Consider the following 24,611-nt stretch of genomic DNA (forward strand, 5'->3'; position numbering starts at 1 on the left):
CCAATAAAACTCTGTAATTAGATCCAATAACACTACTATAACCCCATGATAATATTTAAATGACACTTCACAGCCATTATATGCTAATAATACAGACAAAAAACATTATGATAATACCTAAATAATACTACGTCCCTCACTAATATAACAACAACGTTACAAGCAACTAATACAGTGATAACACCACAAAAACACCCTTAGGACGACAAGAATAACACTCCAATAAAACCAAAAAATTTAATCCATTAATATTATAAATCATAAGATAATACAAAGTAACACTGTGTAAAAACTATCACAACATTGCAATAACAAATAAAAACAACAAGAAAGTTCACACAAGTAACAATACCACAGTAAAACCAATCAAACCTAGCTGCAGAATAATTTCGATTGCGACTAAACTCACCTGATGAATACACAACTAATAAGCTCACCACATTGACATCGTTATCACAAATATTTTGAAATTTCATTAACATTTTATGTTCGAGAGAGAATTCTATCAGGTCGCTAACCTTGGTTGTCGAATACGAACGCAAATAAAAAAAACACGTAAAAAAAAAACCTAAACAGTGAACCTGAAGGAGACAAAATAGGTTTTTTTTTTTCCAATTTAGCGGGATTCGAAATAACAAAACGGAGATAATATGTGAATTGTTGGTATCCGAAAATGACAAAAAAATGCTTTTTTGGAGGCTTGGGTGAGACTCATGCCGGGTCGTGCACTAAAAAAATTACATTTTTTAATTTTTTTTTGTGTTAGGCTTCGCATTTCAAAGCTGTGAGTTTTAATTTGACACCGCACACAATTTTTGCATGTGGTGTCCGGACCAAATAATTTTTCTACATAGCTTAAGATGTCCTTATGCAAAAATTAAAGTTTAAATACGGGAAAAATAAATACATAATAATTGAATGTCATATATGTAATATTGGCTATTATTTTTTATATATTTATATATTTAAAATTTTGGAATAATTATCTATATATAACTAAAAATATTATTATTTATAAATTTAATAGTCAGCTCATTTTTCTAAGGACCGTTTATATGCATAAGACACAAATCTTATGTATTTATATATTTAACGTCTACATTTCCATATTACATACATAACATTTAAATATTTGATATCATATCAAGAATATAATCGTTTATTTTAAAGAGAAATACAATTTTTCATGTATACACAACAAGAATTTAACATATTTCCGTCAAATATATCCGATATAAATCGGACCCAAATCCAATAATATTTAAAGGTTAGTGTCGGATTTGCATCTAATTTTTGTCTGATTTTTTCCGATATTAAATCGGGTGTCGTTAAATTTATTCCCATCAAATTTACCTTGAAATATTCCGACGCAAATTAATTATGTATGTTGTTGCGTCAAATTTATTTATACATAACATGCGTCGAAATTGGCGTTTAAAAATATCCAACGATGAATTTTAGCATTGGATTACCTTATCATTTGTGTTCTAAAATATCATAGAACGATGAAAAATTATTGTAGATGTAGCGTCGGATTTTGCGTTTGAAAACGGATTCAGATGCGACGCAGACCTGAAACATAGAAAAAAAATTTAAATTTCAATTACATTTTCACAACCTGCACAAAAACGCATTCTACATCACAAATCACATTAAACATAGTCATATCACAGATCAAATCTCTAAACAATATCATCAATAAAAGAAAGATACTGCCACAAATCATCTAAAATAAGAATGGTAAAGTTAATTCAAAAAATTTCACAATAAATGTTTAACATAATGATTATAAATCAAAGAAAATATTAAAAAAATATTCAAAATTTTCAGCCTCCTCTTCATCCTCCTCATGCACGGATGGCATCAGATACTTGCCTCGACAATCTACTAAGTTCTCTGCTACGTGCGCTATAGAGACTTCCACTTAATGTTGGCCTTGTAGCGTATGCTCGCGCAACTAGCGAATCTCTTCGTTCATTACAACCACTTGCTTGACAAGAGCCTTCTAGTCTAGCTATGAAGAGCTTGAGGAACTAAGATAAGATTTTTAATTTGTAGCAACCCGTCGGGAATGCTCTGAGACCCACTTCTTGTAGCGTATGCTCGCACAACTAGTGAATATCTTCGTTCATTACAACTACTTGCTTGACAAGAGCCTTCTAGTCTGGCTATGAAGAGCTTGAGGAACTAAGAACAAGACCACGGTAGAGCTCGACCTCGAAGGTTATGCTCTTCGCTCCAAAGCTATAAATCCTTCCCTTATTCCTCCATATCGCCTGAGTCCAAAGCTCATACTCGGAACTGCGTAGGTCTTGACTGACTACCACTGTTGTCGGCCCTTATTCCTAGATAATGTAAACCAGTGTTTAATTGACACTTTCAACAATTAGAGTAAAAATAAACTTTTAATTTAAGATTTTTAATTTGTAGCAACCCGTCGGGAATGCTCTGAGACCCACTGTGCAGTTCCTGGGAGCTGATGAGTTCTGGCATACAACTCCGCAATGACGACTCCTTGGCCTATATAACGTACAAAAAAGGTTAGTGCTAAATAATTAATTCAAAAATTAATTAATGTTTAAATATCTAAAAAATCTTATCAACCTCCAGCAGTGCTTCTTATGCGTGACTGATCTGCCAATATGAAACGTAACTCCCCTGGCCATCTTCATCACCTGATTTGCCCGATTCGTTCGCCTCATCGTCTCATAATCAAGAGAGACCCAAGCTGCATGCAACTGACCTTAGAGCCCCTCACCAATCCAGGCCGGCTGCTTGTCCCTTCGGCTGGTTGTTATGGACCTGTTGGCAAGGGGATGCCTGCCCTGAAACTCAAAGATTTGACGATTCTGGTGGTTGTGCTCTGGGAGACAAGTGAGGGACCTCTGCAACGTAAAAAAATAATTCAAATGTTAGTATAAAAAAAATAATCAAATTTACAAATATGATTCAAATTACATGGTCATACCTTAAACTCCCTGAACCATATGTCTCAAGTGGCTACTGTTACCTGCATTCACGACAGATAGGGCTCATCGTACATGCTCCTAATAATCTTTAAAATGCAGGTGATGGGCGGCTTATAGGGAATGAACCTGCTTAAGAAGCAAATTAGTTTCCAAAAAAATATATAACATGAAGAATAAATATAATGCACTATTAAAAATAACTTATGAGTCCCCTTTGACAGTAGACGTACCCTGGGGGTGTGCAAGAATTGACGGAGCTGGCTTAAGAGCTGTGTCAGCAGGTAGAATAGTAGGTGCAGAAGCAGCATACTTCATAAGTGTCAGAGTAGCATCAGGTGCTCGAGCAGGAGCCATAGGAGGGGTGGCAACAACGGGTGCGGGAGGAGGTGACAAAAGAAGTTTTGTAGCAGACGATAGAGGAGGAGGTGCCATAGGAGGTGTAGCATCAGCAGATGGGAAGATGGTGTCAGAGGAGATGCGACAGTAGATGAAGCATGTTGACTTGATTTTTTGTGAGGTCTGCTTCCCTCTCTAAAGCCTATGATCTATCCATATAACTTCCTTACCAACTCTCCTAAAATATTAGTATTGGAACCCACACCACTTAGAAATTCAAACTGCATATTGACTCATTGTAGTCTCATATGTATGGTTTTAAATCATTATTATTTAGTTGAGTCGATCATAACCAACATATTGAAACTCAAGGGAAGTTCTCGTATGAAATGGAGAAGCCATTTGGACTTAGTAATTTAAAATTTTGAAATATCACAGTTCACATCACACCCACATTCACACTTACATACACTTCATTATTGATTCAAAATTAAAATCCAATTTCAAAAGAATCAATCACAAATCAAAATTAATAATAAAGCAAATTTGATTCATTTTTAACATTTATTTGAGACCTTTCGGCGTGTTGTTGACCTCACTTTTGGTTGAGGTCTTCAGACTTGAGCTCTCACTTGGGCAAAATTCGATCAATATTTTACTTATCAAAAGACTCCAATCGAACCAAAATCTCATTCACCTTGCCGAGCACGAAACTGGCTTAAATTTGCTCGTCCATCAGTGAATTTCTCTAAACGTGAATTTCACTAAACAACATCGAATGACAAAACAGACTGACCAAATCCATCCGAAACGTCGATTTTACTTATAGAGCAAACTCATTTTACTATGGTTTAGTGCACGAATTAGCAACGCAAATTTGATTCATTTTTAACATTTATTTGAGACCCTTCGGCGTGTGTTGAGATGCATATTGTCAAGATCGTTCTGTCAGACTTGAGCTCTCACTTGGGCAAAATTCGATCAACATTTTACTTGTCAAAAGACTCCAGTCGAACCAAAATCTCATTCACCTTGCCGAGCACGAAACTGGCTTAAATTTGCTCGTCCATCAGTGAATTTCTCTAAACAACATCGGATGGCGAAACAGACTGACCGAATGCATCCGAAACGTCGATTTTACTTATAGAAAAATCTCATTTTACTATGGTTTAGTGCACGAATTAGCAACGAATAAATTAGGGTTTTTAAATATTAAAAATAAATAAATAAAATAAAATAATGCCTTTATAAAGGCACGCTCACCCCCATCCCGAACGGATCGCGCGTGCCCTAGCTCCCTCTTGGCGAGAACCACCGGCTCTATCCCTCTTTCGCGCAAAGCACCCCCCCCGCCGAACGCACCCACCGCCGACGTTCTCCCCCGCTGCCAGAGCTCCTACCCGAGTGTTTTCGCGGGGGGACTTTGGCCTTTCCCCCCCCTCGGCTGTTTGCTCGCACGGTTCTTAGACCCTCGCCGGCGACGTCACGCCGGCCTCCCTAGACACCGGCATATTTCTTCCCGAGAAGAGCAGCAAGCTTAACACTGGTAAAGCTGTGGCAATTGGTCCTGGAATTCGAGATAGAGACGGGAAACAAATACCTATTTCTTTGAAGGAAGGAAATGTTGTTCTTCTGCCTGACTATGGTGGAACTGAAGTGAAACTTGAAGGTAAAGAGTATGTCTTTTCTTTGTTTCCTCATTTATTTTTTTGCTTGTCTATTGGTTTTCAAATTCAATTGCCATTTGATTTGAATCATATTATTATGTTTAGCATGAGTTTGATATATTGATTTTTGCCACGGTGTTGCACTTATACTCTTTTTTAACCTTTTTATGGATATAAGTTTATCTATAACATTTCAATTAATTTCAAAGAGGGTGTAAAGCAGATTATATGTATATCTATGTGAGGTAAATTATAGACCAAATTTAACTCATGGATCTGGTGATTATTTAGTTTACAAAACATCAGGATGGACTCAAACTTGGGACCATTATATTGGAAACTAGTGACCATCCACTTAAGCTAGGCTCTTTGGTCTTAGTTGGGTGTGACAAGCTAATGTAGACAGGAGGAAATGAAGAAAGAAACATTGCTCACATTTATCCGTTCCAATCGAGCAAGCGTCTGTTTGCTCACTTATGGAGCCCTCTGCAAGTTCCAGGAAGCTTCATACTCAGTACTTAAGGAAATATCTTACTTATAATTTTTTTGGTCAGGTTATAAAGATTTTAAAACAAGTTTACTTATTGCTTTTCATGCAATAAGACTGTTAACCAGTTACAAGAAGGGAAAGTATTCCAAGGGATTATTGTAACGTACATAATACTCATTTCCTATCTATTTACATATCCAATGCCTAAACTTCAATTTTTACATTCATGCTACCTTATCAAAATGTGATTTCCTTTTTTATGTGATGTGAAATATTTGGGTGGTATAAATGTAAACTGTAATGTTCTGGTGTTAGATATGTAAATATATAGGAATTGGATTGTAAGTACATGCTCTTTATTATAGCTATCTGTTGAAATCCTCATTACAGATACTTTCAATGAACTTAATAAGCACCATTGTCTCTCTTTCCTCATCTTTCACATTATCCATTATTTTTCATTACCGGTTTTAAATTCTTATGTATTCACGCATCTAACATCTAAATTTTTTATTTTTACCTTTTTACATTTATACCACCTAAATCTCTCATATCACATAAAAAATGCCATTAAGAGTTAAATTCTCATTTTCATGTGTAGCTAAGGGGTCATATATGTAAAGTTTAAAGTTTAGGTGTGAGATATGTACATACACGTAAGAATTACATGCTACTTGTTCGATGAAACGCTTATAAAGAATGCTATGGCTCTCAATACTGCTTGCATACACTTCCATAATTTGAGCTTTCATGAGAACTTCAGTTTCACATGTGTTGGAAAGATCATGAATCATCTCTCATATTAATATTTCATTTCAATCATCTATTTTGCCTTCAAAAAGGTAAATAAAGCAGGGAGTATTTACATATATACCACGGGACTCATATGTTTTCATGTATCTAGCATCCAAACTTCATTCTGTTACATATGTACACCTTACTTATGCATGATCGTCTGTTTTGAATTGCGGCTTGTGTGTGCCTTGAAGTATTTGACACTTGCATGTTGCCTCGACCGACCGCCCCAGCCTGATTGACATCACTTTCACTTAGACCGGCTGCCTCGGCCCTGTCAGCATCACCTTTGACTCGATCAGCCATCCCGACCTGGTCAACATCTCTTTCTGCCTCGACTGGCTCTCCGGTTTGATCGACATCACTTTCTGCCTCGACTGACCACTCTAGCTCGATCGGAATATCAATTTGGTTTGACGGGCCGCCCCGACCTAGTCATCTGATCGCTTAGGTCTGACCGACCGTCTCAGCTAGGTCAATCGATTACTTGCATAGTGCATGTTATGCATGTGCATTAGTGTCTGATTGTTTGCTTACATGATGCATTATACCCTGTATGTGCTTGTCATTTGCATGTGTGATTGATCTTTACTGGGGCAAGGTGTGATTCTCCTCGGTGGCGTCCTATACTCTATGCGATTGCGCACAAGACATCTCCTGCTATATGTCTTGTATGACATCTTGTATAATTTTTCTCACATGCTTGAGTTGCATTTGGAGTGTCCATTCATACACTTTTCCCACTTGTATGATTTTACCTTGTGAGGATCATCACTCATTCAGGTTAGTTACTTAACGACACACTCATCTTTCGGATCACTGCCTTCACGACATGCCCCCCTCCTCTGGGTCACTGCCTCCACGACACACCCATCCGTTAGGTTACTGCCTCCATGACATACCCACATTTTCAAGTCACTGTTTTAACACTTATGAGTTGGTTCAAGAGTTTTAAAATATATGTCATGTCACATCATATGCATAGTTACTTTCATTTTTTTATTTATTATTATGAAATTTATGTGTGTGTGCTTGCTTAACACTGTCTTGTTTCCAAATTCTCATATAAATTTCTTTATGTCCTTTTGCGAAGTAAACTCGGTTGTAGCGAGACATTAGTTGATCGTAAAAGCTAATCTGAGGCGGACGAAATGGACGACATTAAACTTCGTGTCAGTGAGATCTTTCCTAAACACTATCAAAATTTTCGCTAAAATCTTCATTCAACCTTCAAATTATCTTACCTAAAACCTAAAAAATTACATATTTTTTCAACAAAAGAATTCATAAAAAAATTATATAATAATTAATATTTCTAAAAATAATAGTAATTGAGTTCGTAAGAGCCACTTTCACTTTCTCGAGTGATTTAGGGATTTTATAAGCTCTAGCAAACTAAAGCCGTGACGTGTGTCCTCAAAAGGCACGTAGACGAGTTTATTTTAATATATATATATATATATATATAAAACAAAATATAAAAAAGTAAAAAATAACATAATTATAATAATCCACTATTTGGATTTATGAAGATTTCTTGGATAGGTAACTCATGGTTGTTAACAAGAATCCTCCAATCTAAAGAAGTTTAAAAGCTTTTTTGACTAAGTAAACTAAAAAAAAACAACGGTGCCTGAACGACGGAATCATTGGATCTTGACCTGCGTCGCTTAACATAAAATAAAGTCTCATCTTTTTAATCCCTTTAATAATAATAATCATCATTTCAAAATACACTTCACAGGATCACCACAAACAAGCAACAAAAACCCAAGATAGGCTTCCTGAGGCATGGCTTAATTTTCCCCTTTTCTTTTCGTAGAATTAGGTGAGGATGCGATCGAGCATCTGTCAACCTTCAACGCGCTCAAGACTAAACATGAAGCGAATGATGAACCTCAACTAAACTTTCCATAAATTTAATTGACATAAACTTCTATGACTTCGAGGTCGTTCGTCTAGCATGATGTAAATCCTCAAATTATCTTATAGGTTTTCGCATGATTGTATATCGTGTGATATAAACCCTAACTCTTTTTAACATCTCGATGAAGTTATTAGGTACAACGTAAATTCTCCCATCTTCTTAGACTATTTGCGTGATTGTATGTCTGCAAATGTAAGTCCTAAATTTGAAATAAATTGCCGTAGTAAAACATTAAATAACACCGCTTCTAAAATATAAAGTCAAATTATAGGATAGTTTGCGAAGTTATTGAGGTTTTCTCAGTATCTATAACATCTACCTTTAGCTCCTTAGGATTCTAAAAATAATTCTTCTACATTGGGTCTTTCCCAGTTAATTTTTTCATGAACAATAGTGAAAACTAAACTTTAAATTGTTGAAGATAAAATTTAAATCTTAATCGAGAGTTTTTTCGAGTGATTTTAGTTGCTTAAGATGTAATTAATTATAGGGGCTTGCATCTATAAGAGAATCAATAACCCAAATAATCTAAATCTCATCTAATCTTCATATTGGGTAAGAGAATGATCTGTTGGAAATTTTGCAGACTAAATAAATATAAAAAATTTTTTAGTTTGAATAATTGAGATCATTATCGAGCGATATTCTCATTTTTCGAGATATGGTATTACTTGTAATATCATGTTCGATTATTCAAATTATTTAATATATTAGATCTGTCGATCTTATTTTTCAAAATTAAAAATGTCCTTTTTCAATATATATATATATATATGGTGTCGGCAACTCCAGCCAGCTCTGCTAGGGTTTCGCACGATGGCGATTCTCGACGGTGATTCCTCGATTTCTCACTTTCTCCCTCTCGCCTTTCGAGACAATGCTTTCACGCTCTCGCAGGCGTCCTCCTGTCGACAACGCTCGTCTCTGTATTGGACGACGTCTCACTTGCTCTTGACGACGCTCACTACTCTCGTACCCGACGACCCCGCAGTCGACGACTCGCGTTTTCTCACACCCGCAATCGATGGCTCTCGACCCTCGCCTCTCTCACCCGCAGTCGACGGCTCGCAGCTCTACTACCTCTAAAGTTTGCCCGCCTATTTCCAGCTGCCTGCCTAGCTGTTCTGGAGATGGCATCGATGTTCCGTTCATATGCCACTGCACTTGCCGACAACTTTCCTATTCCTACTTCATGTTCCTCTTTCAGATTCAGAGACTGATTTTCGTATATGTAAATCCTGCAATGTCCCACAATCATTTCACGAAGCTCTTGAAGGTGGTGGCGATCACACCTTCATTAAAATATTGGGAAAGAAATGAGAAGCCTGCTTATATTCTCACAGAGGTTGAAACCAACACTCTTGCATCCTCGTGGTGTTTTGCTCTTGTGGTACAATTTCTTTATGGTCACCCAAAACTTGAGATCATTTGAAAAGAATTTGATACTATGAAGCTGTTGGGCAGTTGGAATATTGATTTACTTGACGATCGACACATACTGATTCAGTTGTCTTACGACGCCTATTACACTCGCATTTTTTCTCGGAAAGTTATCAAGATCGACAACCGTTATATGAAAAATTTGAAGTGGACTATTGGTTTTGATCGAAAAGAGGAATCCCCTATCATTCCAGTTTGGATAAAGTTTTTGGGGTTAAAATTACATTTGTTCAACTTGAAAATTATCTACTCCTTAGCAACTGCTTATGCTAAGCCTCTCAAAGTTGATAGTCTTACGCTTGCTGTCACCAGACCCTTTGTGGCTTTGTGTTTGTTGAGAGGGATGTCACTCAACCAGCTCCGGATGAGATATGGATTGAAACCACTCACAACGGGAATTGACAAAAAGTTGAAATAGAACCACACCCATATTATTGCTCTCATTGCGGTATGTTTGGCTACAGCTCTACTATTTGCTATCGTTTGCATCATCATCTAAGACCTAATATCTTTAAAGATCAGCTACCTATCATCCCTATTGAGAAGATGCAACCTGATCTTCTTTATAACGCCGCAGTTCCTGATGAAGAACACCATATTACAGCTATAGATTTAGTTGTGCTTGTACCACCCATTGTTAAGAATGCTCACTTACATGTCAAGACATACGAGGGTGCTCTTTTGATCCAATAACAAATCAGCAGATATAACATGCAATTGCTTCTAATGTTTAACAACCTGCGCATCTCCATCACAATTTAGACCAAGATCAGGTGAGTCAATCTTCAGATAAGGAATGACAGGTCTACTTTAGGAGAAAGAGGAAGAAAAAGAATGGAGACTGACTCCAGCTCGGGAACATATTGGATGACACATCACATTGGATGATAGATTGGTTACCATTGGAAATGACAATCATCTTAACAACTTATTAGCTTGCTCCTTCCCTAGAACTAAAGACAGGGGCAATATCAAATTGGATCGCTCTCTAGCCACCTGATATTATGTATTTCAGCACTTTTATGCTTTTTCTTTTAAGTCTCTAATGTACTTTTCTGTATTTTCTAGTTTTGGAATTATTTGTGGTTTTTGTGTGGGTAGGGTGCCATGATTGGACCCTCCCATAAATTATATCTGTATCTTTCTTTCTAGTTAATACACAGCCTTTTTGGGCTTTCTAAAAAAATTATATATATATATATATGTTGATATATATATATATATATATGTTGCACATTATGAGCCTCATGGTCCCGAGAAACAGTAACAATTTGCTCGATCTGATGAGACGGTAGAACACAGTAGAAATATTGCCACCCATTACATCAATAATAGGTTCTAGGGCAGATGAAGTTTGAAATGTCTCCCCCGCCCCCACGAAAGGAGGTTTCATAGATGGGGAATCTATATCATGAGCATTGTGTGGAAGCTGAATGGTTGACATATTACCTGTGATGACAGTGACATCTTCCGGAGAATCCTTTTGATGATCAATATGGTCAATATCTTGGAGCAGATTAGGAGGGGGAATCACTGCCTCTGGCTGAGCACTTTGCTTCTTTGGTCTGAGATGAGGGTGTAGATGATGACATTGTGAAACGACACTGTAGTGGCCGGACATAGGATAATTCGAGCAATACGAAGGGAAAGACTCAATCACAACATTTTGTCAATATCCATCAATTTGTGTGCCTATCCAAATTATCTCGGAAGCGATTAAAGTGGTGTCTCTTTCAACAAATACTCTAGCTTCAGAGGGATGAGAAATATTAAAAGTAAGAATGTCCATTTTGAGTTGCTTACCATAGACTGAGACAATAAAGTACAACACTTTTTGAGTAAAATAATGAAATTTTAGACTAGGGAGACGAATCCAGACCGGAATGTTTCGTGGTTCCGTCTATTAAAATCCACCGATCATTTCAAAATCTTCGTTGCTCTATTATCAATCCAGATTAATCTTCTAGCAAATAAGTGTGTGTAATCCTCTTCATTATTAAGTTGAATAAAGATGTGTCTTTCATCTAAAAGTTTAATTTTTCACTCCCCAACAGTGTGCATAAGCTCAAATTCCTTACGGAGAAACTCCATTTTAGGATTATAATAAAAAAATTTCCAAACTAAATTCAGACGACAGGAGGAAACAAACTGATTACATTCAACTTCCTTAAAAAGGATGGTTGACTTTTCATTCTTCCTACCAGGTTTTTTGATGTCCTCCGTCAACTCAAATGAAGAAGGGAAGGAGCACGATGTAGAAGTACTTGAGGTGAGGATACCCGCAAGGGCAGCAACATATAATTTGTCCGAAGCTATCACCAAAAGAGGGTGGCGCGACAATAGGACAACGAAGTTACAATGGACGGAGGAGCAAAAGCCGAAAGGGGGAACAACGACAACCCCTTCCAAGTAGAGTAGAAGGCGGAAGTGCGACATCAACAGAGAAACACTTCTACTGTGTTGCTCTACATAGTCGCGAGGCATAAAAAGAACCGCACGAAATTTAGCCGACGGAGCAGAGAACATAAGAAGGGTGAAACCGGTGATGCGCGACGAAACAGACGACGCGCGACAAAGCTCGAGGAGTTGACGGAGCAGAGAACAGCCGAGGGGTGAAACCGGTGACGCGCGACAAACAACCGACGTCACACGACACAACAAACGAAACACGACAAAGGAGGAAAACACGACAAAACGAATATCGACGGAGCAGATGCCAGAGTTCACCATGAGGCGAAACCCCAGCAGAGCAAAATGAACGAGACCAATCCACTGATCGGATGAGCTAATCCTCGGATGAGGGATGACAGATTTATACATCTAGGAAGAAGAATGAATGTCTATCACTAAACTTGATGGATGATACATTAGTTGTTTCGGGTAACGATAAGACGATAAGAAGCTTAACATAAGAAGCTTAACAATTTGTTAGCCGACTCCCGTCCTAGAATCAGAGACAGAGACAAGACTAATTTGGATCTTTCGAATGCTAACTAAATCTGCGAGTGTTGGCAGAGTATTTGGTGTAATTTTCTCTATGTCTACTTTTTTTTTGGTATACATGTATTTCTACGGGTGTTTTGTATGTTGGGTGGTTAGAATGCCAATTTGGGTCCTTTCATCCATCCTATCTGTACCTTTCCTTTTATTAATATATTTGCTTTTGGACTTTCTACAGATATATGTATATATATATATATATATATATATAATTATTTTCTTTTTCCCAATAAATCATCGACAAGAGTAGACGATCTCTCCATGCTACGGTTAGTGGTCTCAAGGGTCCCAGAACACGTGGTCTATGAAGCGGCTGACCATCTGCACCACATGTGGTCATCTGCAAATAAAGGAATGACATTAAAAAAAATAGTACTGATAGAAAAAATAATCATAAGAAAAAAAGAAACAGTGCAGTAAAGGTAAAACACAAGTAACATTTATGTCTAAAAATAGGAAAAACGAGATTAAAGAGCTATTTGTCACGCCCCACCGATACCATGACATGATGGATTATTCTAGAAGATGGAGGTCTAAAGAAACAACCTAGAAGAATCTAGAATATATATGTACATAAGAACAGTGTAGAACCTTCTAGAAGATAGAATATTATATTGTAAATCTTCCCTTGGAAAATAGTCACACATTGGCTAGGTGTAAGACCAAAGACATGGGGGAAGCTATAAATAAGAGTTCCTTCCCTTATTCCAATCCATCCAAGGTTTCAAGCTTTCAAGCTTTGTAATCTCTCTTTATTAGTGAAGTGTTTACCTTCTCTAACTTTTCTTCCTATTCTACTTTCAAGAGAGTGCTTTGAGTTGTTAGTGTGAGAAAGTTAGACTGATTTAGTGCTAAGAGAGTGCTAAAGCTGCACGGATAACTTGAGAAAAGTTAGTCCGTGACAGTTGGTATCAAAGCATTGGTTCGAGGGAATGGCGAAAAGCGTCAAGGAGCGCGTGATGGAGTCGGAAGCCACTAATGTGGAGTCATCTCAAAGGCGAGGTCGCCAGGAGCAAAGGGACTCCGTTGCACTCAAGCCACATGGGAGGTCTAAGGAGATCATGCTTGGCTTTGATTCACGCCTTGCTCGGATGGAGGAGGCAATGAATGACATGGAGGGCAAAGTAGAGGATCTTGGTCAAAGGGTTGATGGGCTCGAGGAGGAGGATGTCACCATCCATTCAACAATCAGATGTATGATGCTCCAACTTGAGGAGACCTTAATGGGCCAAGTGGCTAAGTTGCAGGAAGATTTTATGGGGAAGCTCCAAGAGGTGCGAAGTGCCTATAAGAGATGAGTGACATGCGTGCTAGCTTGGAACAGATGCGTGGGGACATTTCGTTGTGCAAGAGGGCACTAGCGACACCTACCAACCATCAAACCTTCGAATCCAAGAGGATTGAGGTGCCAATGCCAAAGAGTTTTGGAGGAACTCGTGATGCAAAAGAAGTGGATAATTTCTTATGGGGGACTGGAGCAATACTTCGGAGCGATAGGGATCACGGATGAAGAGACAATAATTCAATTTGCTGGTCTTTATCTCTCTGATATTGCTATGCTATGGTGGAGAAAAAGGCGATGAGATGTCGAAAAAGGTATGTGTATCATCTCCACTTTTGATTGCTTTAAGAAAGAGCTAAAGAGACAGTTCTACCCTGAAAATGCGGATGATGAGGAATGCGGAATGTGAGGCTAGAGCCCAATTGCGAATACTCAAGCAAATGGGATCGATTCGAGAATATATCAAGGAGTTTACTAGTCTGGTTCTTGAAATTCCTGATATGTCAGACAAAGATGCTCTATTCAACTTCATGAATGGACTCCAACAATGGGCAAAGACGGAGCTTAAGAGGCGTGGTGCACAAGATCTTGCTTCTGCCATCGCCATTGCAGAAAGCTTGGTGGACTATACAAAGGAGTCTACAAAGCCAAAAGAAAAGAAGAGCAATTATGTCAGAAGTGGGGGAGACCGAGACCAACACAAGGAAGAGAATCGTCGCGAATCGACCTCGTTCAAAGCAAGCGACAAAGGGAAGTTTAACAACAACAATAAGACTAAACCATACAGTTGCTTCCTTTGTGGAGGACCACATTGGGTAAGATATTGCCCGCAGAAGAAAACTCTGAACTCTCTTATTGCAAGCCATCAGGAGGTAGAGGAAAATGACATGGACGCTCGGGTGGGAACCATGCAACTACTCAATGCGGTACGCTCCTCTCCAAAACCCCGGCAAAAGGACTTCTCTTTGTAGAGGTGATTATAGGGAAGACATCTACTAATGCGATGATAGATACGGGAGCTTTTCACAACTTCACTCTATTGAAGAAACAAGGAGGATGAGTCTGCAAACAACTGTAAGTGGGGGCTCCATCAAGGCGGTTAACTCTGTAGCGAGGCCGATCCATGGAGTGGCTAAAGGAGTGAAAACCTGTGTAGGGGATTGGTGAGGTACGCTAAATTTCTCCATCATTTTCATGGATGATTTCAAAGTAATCCTTGGTATAGAATTTTTGGACCAAGTAAGGGCGTTCATGATACTATTTGCCAATAGCATGTGTATCATGGGAGGCGATCAGGCTTGCGTTGTACCGACGACATGAGCTAGGCAGCAGGAAACCAAGATGCTATCAGCCATTCAATTCAAGAAATAATGGCCGACAGGGCGATCAGTCGGCGAGGGGTACCAAACTACAAGGAGTTTCTCATCAAGTGGAAAGGATGGTCTGATAGCGAGGCCAGTTGGGAGCATGAAGACACACTATGACAATTTAAGGAGAAGATCAAATAGTATCAAGAGGAGAAGCGCTATGAGGGCATTGTAAGCTTAAGTGGGGGAGAGTGTCACGCCCCACCAATACTATGACATGATGGATTATTTTAGAAGATGAAGGTCTAAAGAAACAACCTAGAAGAATCTAGAATATGTATGTACATAAGAATAGTGTAGAAGCATCTAGAATATAGAATATTATATTGTAAAGCTTCCCTTGAAAAATAGTCTCACATTGGTTATGTGTAAGACCAAAGACATGGGAGAAGCTATAAATAAGAGTCCCTTCCCTCATTCCAATCCATCCAAGGTTTCAAGCTTTCAAGCTTTGTAATCTCTCTTTATTAGTGAAGTGTTTACCTTCTCTAACTCTTCTTCCTATTCTACTTTCAAGAGAGTTCTTTGAGTTGTTAGTGTGAGAAGGTTAGGCTGATTTAGTGCTAAGAGAGAGCGCTAAAGCCGCACGGATAGCTTGAGAAAAGTTAGTCCGTGACATATTGCTCAAAAAAATAAAAGTAAAAGACATAAAGTAATAGTAGTAACAACTAATCTAAAATTTGCGTACATTTGTTATTAAGTTTCATTAGAAGAACTCGCTATGGAAAATGAACCTAAAATTTCTTCTTCACTCTCTTCATTGTCATCATTCAAACCATGAGCAACCTCTTCAATAATCCCTGTTGTATCATCCATCGCAAACATTTCATCATTTGTATCGCCTTGAATACGGAAATTTGAAATATTTTTCTCTTGGTGAATTTGTTCTATAGAACTATGCAGCTTAATATTTTTTTTTTGGTTTATTCATCACAACCACAACCCAATCAACTTTATCTCTTACTCTACCAGGTATTGAAGGTGGTAAATTTGTGTAGCTTGGCGTGCCAAAACAAAAAGGATCAAACTTCACATATCGTTTGTTCAATTTGACCTCAGTGATGTCATAAGCGTGATTGTCCGGGTTCCTCGACTCAAAACAACATTGAACAACTGACAGTTGAACAAGTATACAATGTCCTTCTAGAATTGCACCTTTTCTTTTCTCTTATTTCTGAACTCTTTCTCCTTGGTTTCCCTCTATCTAGGGGTTCAAAACAATGTAAATTACTAAAGCTATGAGGAAGAGGAGCATAGGAAGATCAAAGCAGAGAAAAAGGCAAAAGGAGATGTTTTATAGAGGAAGAATCTTGATGTCACGAAATTATGGCATAGATGTTTTTTAGAGAATTCGTAGAGAAAATATGTCAAAAAGATAAATAGCTGACATTTGCTATAACATTTTATAACATTAAAGTTGTCAACAATCAGCTCTTCTGTTGGTTCACAAATAGTCTACTTTTCTAGATGTTTGCATATCTCGCTTATGATGTATGGAGACTAGTGTTCTCTTGGTATGTTATTTATCAAGAGATGTGATAAACTATTATTTAATGCAAATAAGGGTACATATTTGTGAACATTTATGCTACAATTTAATTGTCTTTCTTAATATCACTTTAATGTTTGTTACAAGTTTCTTAATTCAACCTTGTTTGTCTGAAGAAAGAGGAAAATTCTTTCTGTGGTTTCTCCTTGGATTTGAGTGATTTTTGTCAATGATGCTATTCTTCTTTGTTCACTTGTTTGCTTTGCCAGAGACGGGCATGCTTCGTGCGTATACTCTACTTTCTCGAAGACTCATGTAAGACCTTTTTTTTTTCTATGCACATTGTAAAGCTAGTTAATCATTTTTCTTTGCATTAATCAGAGCTTTATTTTACTTAATTTACTGATACTTTTATGTCGGTAAAGATATATGTGATTTGTTACATAATTAATTTGTATAATTTGCTTTTTTAAGTATAAAAATCTTGGTGGGATTTAGTTTCATTTTAATTGGATGCTTGGCATATATTATTAGTACAATGCGGGATAGAAGTTTCAAAATAGAAATTAGTACTCGTGTTAACACTAAGGGCATAACCGGATATTACTTAGTGCATGGTTGAATGTTTCTTTTTCTTTGCAGAATGTTGATCTGCAAATTTATGAAACTTAATGATTGAGCCACTGTGTTGGCTTCACCACGCATTTGCAAAGTTTGAACATATATTTTTTTTACGTGAATATGAATTTGTTGGAAGTTTTTATTATAAAATAGAGCTAAGAGATTGCCTCATTTCTTCAGTGGCTTCAGGACCATAAGAACTGGAAAATCCTTGAAGACCTCAAAAAAAACAGCAAAGAGGAGTTTTTTTATGCAATTTGAGATGTACAATAGTGGACATGTTACCAAACGAGGCGCTCTTATTGTTTTGGAAGGATTGGATCGCTGTGGGAAGACCACTCAGTGTGGCAGATTGGTCTCATTCCTTGAAGGGAATGGCCTTCCAGTAGAAGCATGGCGATTCCCTGATAGAAATACTGATACTGGAAGAATGATTTCATCATATCTCACCAACAATTCAGAGCTAGATGATCAAACAATCCATTTACTTTTCAGTGCAAACAGATGGGAGAAGAGGTTTCCTTCATTTACTTGTGCTATTTACTTTCAATGTACAAAACAATGCACTGAAGTGCTTTTTTTTTTTTTTTTTTACAAACGTCTTAACTATCATAATTGGTGACAGTACGAACATTTTCTGGATTTGTTATTTAGTAGTTGATAGTTGGAAGAGTTTTAGATAATAAAAATATGCAGTTCCAAATGAATTTAATTATTAACTTTTAATGCATTTCTCCTTTAGGTCACTAATGGAGAATAAGCTAAGAAATGGAACCACACTTGTGGTTGACCGTTATTCATATTCAGGAGTTTCTTTTTCAGCTGCCAAAGGCCTTAATGTCAAGTGGTGTAAGGTAACAGTATGTGGCTACTTTGAATTTTTTTGAAGCAACTTATCAGATAATATGTTACCTTTTGCAGGCTCCAGAAAAGGGTTTGATAGCTCCAGATCTAGTTGTTTTCCTGGATATATTGCCAGAGGTATATCTTTTGAATTTGGTGTGCAGTTTTACATTTTGGGTCTGCTTTGTACAACTTTTTATTTGCATTGCGTTTCAGACCACCACTACAGTCATTGTTGGGGAACTGCTTTATTTTTGTTTTTTAGAAATTTTTCTGGTGGAAAGCTATTTTTTGCAATCATATCTATTAAAGAGTAGTGAGTGTAAGAAACTTGTTGTGTGACATTTTGAATAAATAAATATCTATAATTCTCACTGCAACTTTCTAAAAAGTTGTTTTTTAGCTTTACAACCAACTTTACAAAAATATTGCAGCTATCCCAATCAGACATTTTGTTTTGTAAATAAATTTACCAAGGATTAGGCCATATTGCTATGATCCATATCAATTACCATATTCATTTTCACTGTGCAATAACTTCATAATTTAGCCATTTTCAATCACTTTGATATAGAATTTATAAATCATTATTTTTAAAATCAGCTGCTACTTCCAATTTGTTGGTGTTACGAAAAGTATATGTTTGTTTTGAGACCAAACCTTTTATCAGGAAGCTGCAAGAAGAGGAAACTATGGATTTGAAAGGTACGAACAACTTGAGTTCCAAAAGAATGTTGCCCACTATTATCGGATTCTCAATGATGCTACCTGGAAGGTACTTCTCAAACTAAATGAATCTTCTGAAATGACACCTTATAAAAAGTTGAGCATTTCATCTCTTTCTTTCCATCTCATGTGTATAGCCTTTTGCATCCTAGTTTTCATAGTGAATGCAGGAAAAATCTTCTTTTGAAACTCAAATTATTTTCATACCAGTTATCAAGAATATTAGTATTTGTTACTTTGTATATTTATATTTCAATAGAAAGAACGCTAGCATTTAGCAGAGAATTAACTTAAGCACGTTTCTTCTACTTCTTCTAAAAGTTCTTTGTTATTTTTCAAGAAAAGTGTTAAAATGGTCATTTGACTCTTTGTTGGGGAGTTGTTTTAGTTCCAATATATATAAAAGTGTCAATTTGGTTATCAGACTCTTTTAAAGAGGGTATTAAAATAGTTGGAGGACTAATTTGATACTTTTATAGGCTCTGGGACTAAAATGACTGCATGTAAATAATAAGGGACTATTTTGACACTTGTTTTTTTTCCATCCTCCAGCCTCCAAAACCTTCTGATTTATCTTCTCCTTTTGATTTGGTTCAATAGTGGGGATATCCCTTGATGATGACATAAAAATGAAAGTTTGCTGTGTCTGTCTATTAACTAATATCAAACACCTGTTTCTACCTTCTGCTTCTAATTAGTTCCATGTGGATTACATTAATTGCTAATCATTTTTTCAGTTAGTCATTTAACGGATTATCCTTGCCCTTGTTTTATTGCATTTTTTTTCTTATATCATAGGTTATTGATGCTAGCCTTCCACTGGAGTTAATTGAGAACCAGATTCAAAAACTTGCACTAGAGAGCATTGACTCGTGTCAAGAGAAGCCCTTATCTAGCCTATGGCTCGATGATTAAGTATCATTCAACGTATGGGAGGTAAGAATTTTCTTTAAGTAGTCAAATGGTAGAAGTCATTATTTTTATGTCAATTTATAAGGATAAGGATGAGATTTTTCTATATTTATGCCCCTCCTGTATTTTCATTTTTGGGTTTTACTTGTCATTTTGTACAACTATCTTCGGATTCTTTATTAAATAAAAAACAATGATGTAGATCATGCAAAAAATGATGCCAATCATAAACTTGAGATCGAAATGAGGTTGTAAGCCAATCAACCTGCTCAATGAAGAAATCTATGCTTTTTGGGGCTTGAAATATTAAAAAATCCAAGAGGAATGTTGATCTACTTGTTTATTTATGTTTGTGAATATGTTTGTTTTTTATTCAATAATTCAATAAAAACTTGATTGATTTCTCATTTACTGAGCATCTGGCATCATAATCACCAATTTCATGTTCATGTATGAAAATTTTCAATTCTATGCACTTGGAACTTTTGTTGATAGAGGTAAAGCACATGAAGTTAGCTTTAATGCTCGGATAATTTCCTCTAATTTAAATTTAATTTTAGACAAATTTGTAAAAAAATTGAAAATATATTAAATAATAATCGAACATTCAATTTGTTGAGTAACTATAAATAAAATATTTTTTTAATGAATACATATATATACATAAAGAGGGAGTGAGGTTTGCTTAAAATTTGATATCTTCTCAAGCATGAGAAAAAAACCAAGTTTGACAAGAGAAAATAAGTTGTTTCTAATATATCCCGGGAATTATACATACCACAGTTCTTTTGTATTTACATATCTAATACTGAAAGTTTCATATTTACAAGTATATAGCCTTGGTGTTATAAGTCTATGCATAAAAAGGTGTATTTTACATCTAAAAAGGTAGTTATGGTAGATTTTTTGTTGTGATGTTGAAGTTTTGATTGATATTCATATAAATTTGAAAGTTCAGGTGTTAGATATGTAATTGCATAAGATTTGTGTGGTATGTACGTAACTGCCACAATATATTTTACAACTTTGATTTGAAACTTGGTAAAAATGAAGAATGGTTCTGGCCCTGAATGTCAAGCTTAGCAAAATCATAAGCTCGCTAATTTCAACTTTATATTCAGTCGTGTGACTTCATGTATGATTGTTCTCAGTGCCCTGGTGATCATGGGTGTTTTATTATGTAGATAAATGGATGACTTCAACAAGGAATATAAAGACGTTGAGCTGAGCTTGAGCCACCCCCAACTTGAGGTTGATTAATTAATTGAGTTTGAGCTCAAACTTATTCCTATTACTTAAAGTCGGCTCGTGACCTTGCTTGTTTAATATTAATGAGAAATAAATTTTGATTCAAACAACTATTGTAATTAAATGCTAATAAGAATGAGCAACTAGAGGAGATACAATAAAATTTTTTTGACTTATATAAAAAAGCAAACAATAATTTGTAATTAGTTTTAATAATTTATACTTAAAAAAATTGACTTATATAAGAAAGCAAACTATAATTTGTAATTAGTTTTAATAATTTATACTTAAACTATTATGTTAATATTTTAAAATATTTTTTTTAAATTATACTTAATTAATTTTAATAATCTTTATTTTATATTATAATCATGAACTAATGAGATAATGAGTTGAGTCGGGGCTGACTGGAGTTTCGCTCATTAGCTCATCAGGCTCCAAGACATTTACTGAACGTTTCTCACTCTCCTAACTTCACCATTTGACTAAAAACATACAAATTTCATTAATTCACACTTCTTTGTATGGTAAATATCAAACACAAATCCTTCCACATACACAAACTTCGGCGAGATGCTTCACTTCCATCCCTAAGCCCGCACATAAAACATCGGCAATCCTCCCACTTAAAGCGCGCTCAACTGCCTCAGATTAACCGGATAGACGTGTGGCGCCGAGCCGTCAAACAAGTCTGCTGCGAGGATCCCAGCCGTCGCCTCCGTCGGATGGTAGAAGTCCCAGAAAACATGATTCGTCCTGTTAGAACAGTAGGAAGAGATGGGAGTGCAGGCCACCTTAGCATTCAGATCTCCCAGTCCACAGCATGCAGCCTCCACTTCAGTAAATCCTACAGAAATAAAATTTCATTTTTTTTAATTAATTATGGATTTGTTTTTGGTGAAATTTGTCAAAATGATAATAGTAGAATGAATATTGATTGATGGATGATACCATAATTGGTGGGAGTCTGGATGATTTCTTGCATTGCAAGGGTGGTGTTGAAGAATGAGTAGTTCATGTCTGTGAGCTGTGACTTCAACTCCTGGAGAAGAGAAGCTGCAGCTTGGCTGAAGAGATCAGAGATAGAATTAGCGGCTGCGTTGCAGGCATTTGTTTGGGTTTGTCTTCTCAGGGATGGACAGCAGCCGACAGGGCCGGTGCCGGCGAAGGAGAACTTGCGAGCACCAATGTTGTACAGCCTCTGGTTTAGAAGTCTTAGTGAGTTTACTTAGTACATGTTGAACTGTAATTATGATTAATGAGGTAGAAAAACAAGGAGAATATGATCGTTAAATGAGAAGGATTTGTTTGTGTTTGAGAGTAGTTTGGAGGTTTGAAGATGGTTATTATACCCAGTTAGAACTTTAGAGCTAGTTGGTGTTGGTACATTGTAGTGATTTTTTCTTTAGTAGGGGTGTTGAAAAAGGCTTGTTTTTAGCGAATAGTTTATGTTTGGTTCAATACAAAAATTAATGTTCTATCGTTATAAAGCATTACAATTTAGTATATCAATAAATGAATTCAAATAAATCTAATAAGGATATGTTATTCATGAACAATTCAAATTCGAGCTGCTTTCAACTAAATATTTTCGATTGAGCCAAACACAAATAAGCATTTACACTTCTTTTTTGTGATGCTTATTGCTGCTAGAATTTTCAAGTTGCCTTTTGTGAAGGAAATAAACTACTGTGATGTTGCTATTGAGACTTGAGACCCTACCTCACAATTCTTATGTATTTAAACATCTAACATTCATAAACATTCATATTTGAGAGACTCAAATGTTTAATATATAATCTTTTTAAAGGTGAAATGCATATTTTCATGAACAGATTTATGACACAATATGTTAGAAGTATAAATATCATGGAATGTATGTAAATTTATGATAATCTTACCTTGAGCTGGCCTTGCAATGTGTAGATCAAAGAACCGACAAACTGCTGGGGAGTCGCGTTGCCGTTGGATTTAACATATCCGAAGATGTCGTTGCTTCCGATTATAACGGCAAAGATGGAGTCGGCTAGATGCGCTTGGGCTTGCTCATTACCTATGCTCTCCACCATTGATGCATATGCAGTAGATAAGTAGTCTATCTGCTTGTTCAGTGATAGGCATTCACCCTGAATTTTTATTGGACTTTGTTAGTTGGATTTCATTTTTAGCACTTCTTTGTTTTTTAAATTATTATTATGGCTGTGGAATAGAATTTTTTGTGATATATATATATATAAGCTTGTTAGGCTCCTTTTCCACAAATATTAACTATTCAGTAAAATAATTTAATTTGATGGAATTGACATATTATATAAAGGTAATTCATATATTTGCTAAATTATATGGAGTTTAAGAGTGTGTTTGGGTCAGCTTGTGTTTTTCTTGATAAGCTGTTTATCTGGAAATGCAGACCGTAGGGATTGACCTGCGTTCCGCATGTAGCGTAAAAAATTGACTACGTTTTCAGATAACGCGTTCCACATGTAGCGTAAAAAATTGACTACGTTTTCAGATAAATTATTCAAACACAATTTTCAAACGATGAGCCGACGTTTTCAAATGCCGCCGTAGCAGATAACTGCAGCTAACGAAGCCTAAGAAGCTCTTACGCTGTGGGTAGCATCTAGGATACCGGCGCCGGCGGAGGCAAAATTGATGCCAGCGAGTGCCTGAGAGGCGTAAAAGCTGGAGTTGATGGAAAGATAAGCTGGTGGAGATGTCAAGCCTAGCTTTTCAGCTGCCAAAATCAAAGCAGGTCAATCAAGTTAATTTATTATTGAGCGAAAAAGGATGTTAAATTTATATATAAAGTGTGAATTATTTTACAGCACATGAAATTACGTTTTATCACCCAAATCGTTATACTCTAGAAGTATATACTTAAGGATTCATTAACACGTAAATTTATATTTCATTTGATAAAATAAAGCGAAACTCCTTCGAACAAAGCCTTAGTACGATTTACCGATAAAGTCGGCGGAGTTTTTGCCGTTGCTGAAGCGACCGGTGGCCTTACCGCCGGTGAAGTCGATGCCATTGTGAGGGAAATCGGCCTTCATGATCGTCAATAGGTGGTTGTTATTCCCCACGTCTGCAAGCGAATCGCCCAATACATAAACCGCCGGAACAGTCTTACCGGCAGCGTCCAGCGAAGGGCACCACACCATGATCAATAATACCACCACCAGACATTCAAAGTAGATTCTACTGAATGAAAAAGCCATTGGAGTTTAGAGAGAGAGAGGGAGAGAGGTTAAGTGATTATTTTCCTGTTTCCTCCCTATCTCTCTCTATCTCTGAGAGAGCTGTCTGCTTTTTGCTGTTCTTCTTAGTGTTAAATATTGTAAAGGTTGCGCCTTTCTCTCTCTATCCCTAGATGAATCACTTTCGCTGCAGTCTCACATTTGAGTTTTGTGCGTATGGCTGCTGCCCATGGTGCGGTGACGTTGCGGTGAGCGTAAAAATAATCATATTATATATATATATATATATATATTGA

General features: G+C 36.6%; 2 protein-coding genes across 4 annotated transcripts; one reads left to right on the top strand and one right to left on the bottom strand.

Annotated features, from left to right (window-relative positions):
• Positions 1–4,601: 4,601 nt before the first annotated feature.
• On the top strand, positions 4,602–23,124 carry LOC110032647 (thymidylate kinase). 3 transcript variants are annotated; one of them, XM_020736341.1, is made up of 8 exons: positions 4,602–4,974; positions 17,032–17,077; positions 17,564–17,899; positions 18,126–18,237; positions 18,305–18,364; positions 18,897–19,001; positions 19,751–19,888; positions 23,039–23,124. In XM_020736341.1, the coding sequence occupies exons 2-7, from the start codon at positions 17,040–17,042 to the stop codon at positions 19,865–19,867; spliced, it is 768 nt and encodes a 255-aa protein (XP_020592000.1). In that variant the 5' UTR covers positions 4,602–4,974; positions 17,032–17,039; the 3' UTR covers positions 19,868–19,888; positions 23,039–23,124. The 3 variants fall into 3 exon arrangements, with proteins under 3 accessions (XP_020592000.1, XP_020592002.1, XP_020592001.1); XM_020736343.1 differs by lacking the exon at positions 17,032–17,077 and having other exon boundaries at positions 4,604–4,981; XM_020736342.1 differs by lacking the exon at positions 17,032–17,077 and having other exon boundaries at positions 4,604–4,974.
• On the bottom strand, positions 21,474–24,279 carry LOC110032643 (GDSL esterase/lipase At5g55050). Its single transcript, XM_020736336.1, has 5 exons — positions 24,078–24,279; positions 23,722–23,849; positions 23,025–23,238; positions 22,064–22,339; positions 21,474–21,959 (listed from the first exon to the last, which is right to left on the bottom strand). Exons 1-5 carry the CDS (start codon positions 24,277–24,279, stop codon positions 21,739–21,741), a joined length of 1,041 nt encoding a protein of 346 aa, XP_020591995.1. The 3' UTR covers positions 21,474–21,738.
• Positions 24,280–24,611: the final 332 nt, after the last annotated feature.

The sequence above is a fragment of the Phalaenopsis equestris genome, unplaced genomic scaffold (genome assembly GCF_001263595.1).
Source record: "Phalaenopsis equestris unplaced genomic scaffold, ASM126359v1 Scaffold000994, whole genome shotgun sequence".
Lineage (NCBI taxonomy): Eukaryota > Viridiplantae > Streptophyta > Magnoliopsida > Asparagales > Orchidaceae > Phalaenopsis > Phalaenopsis equestris.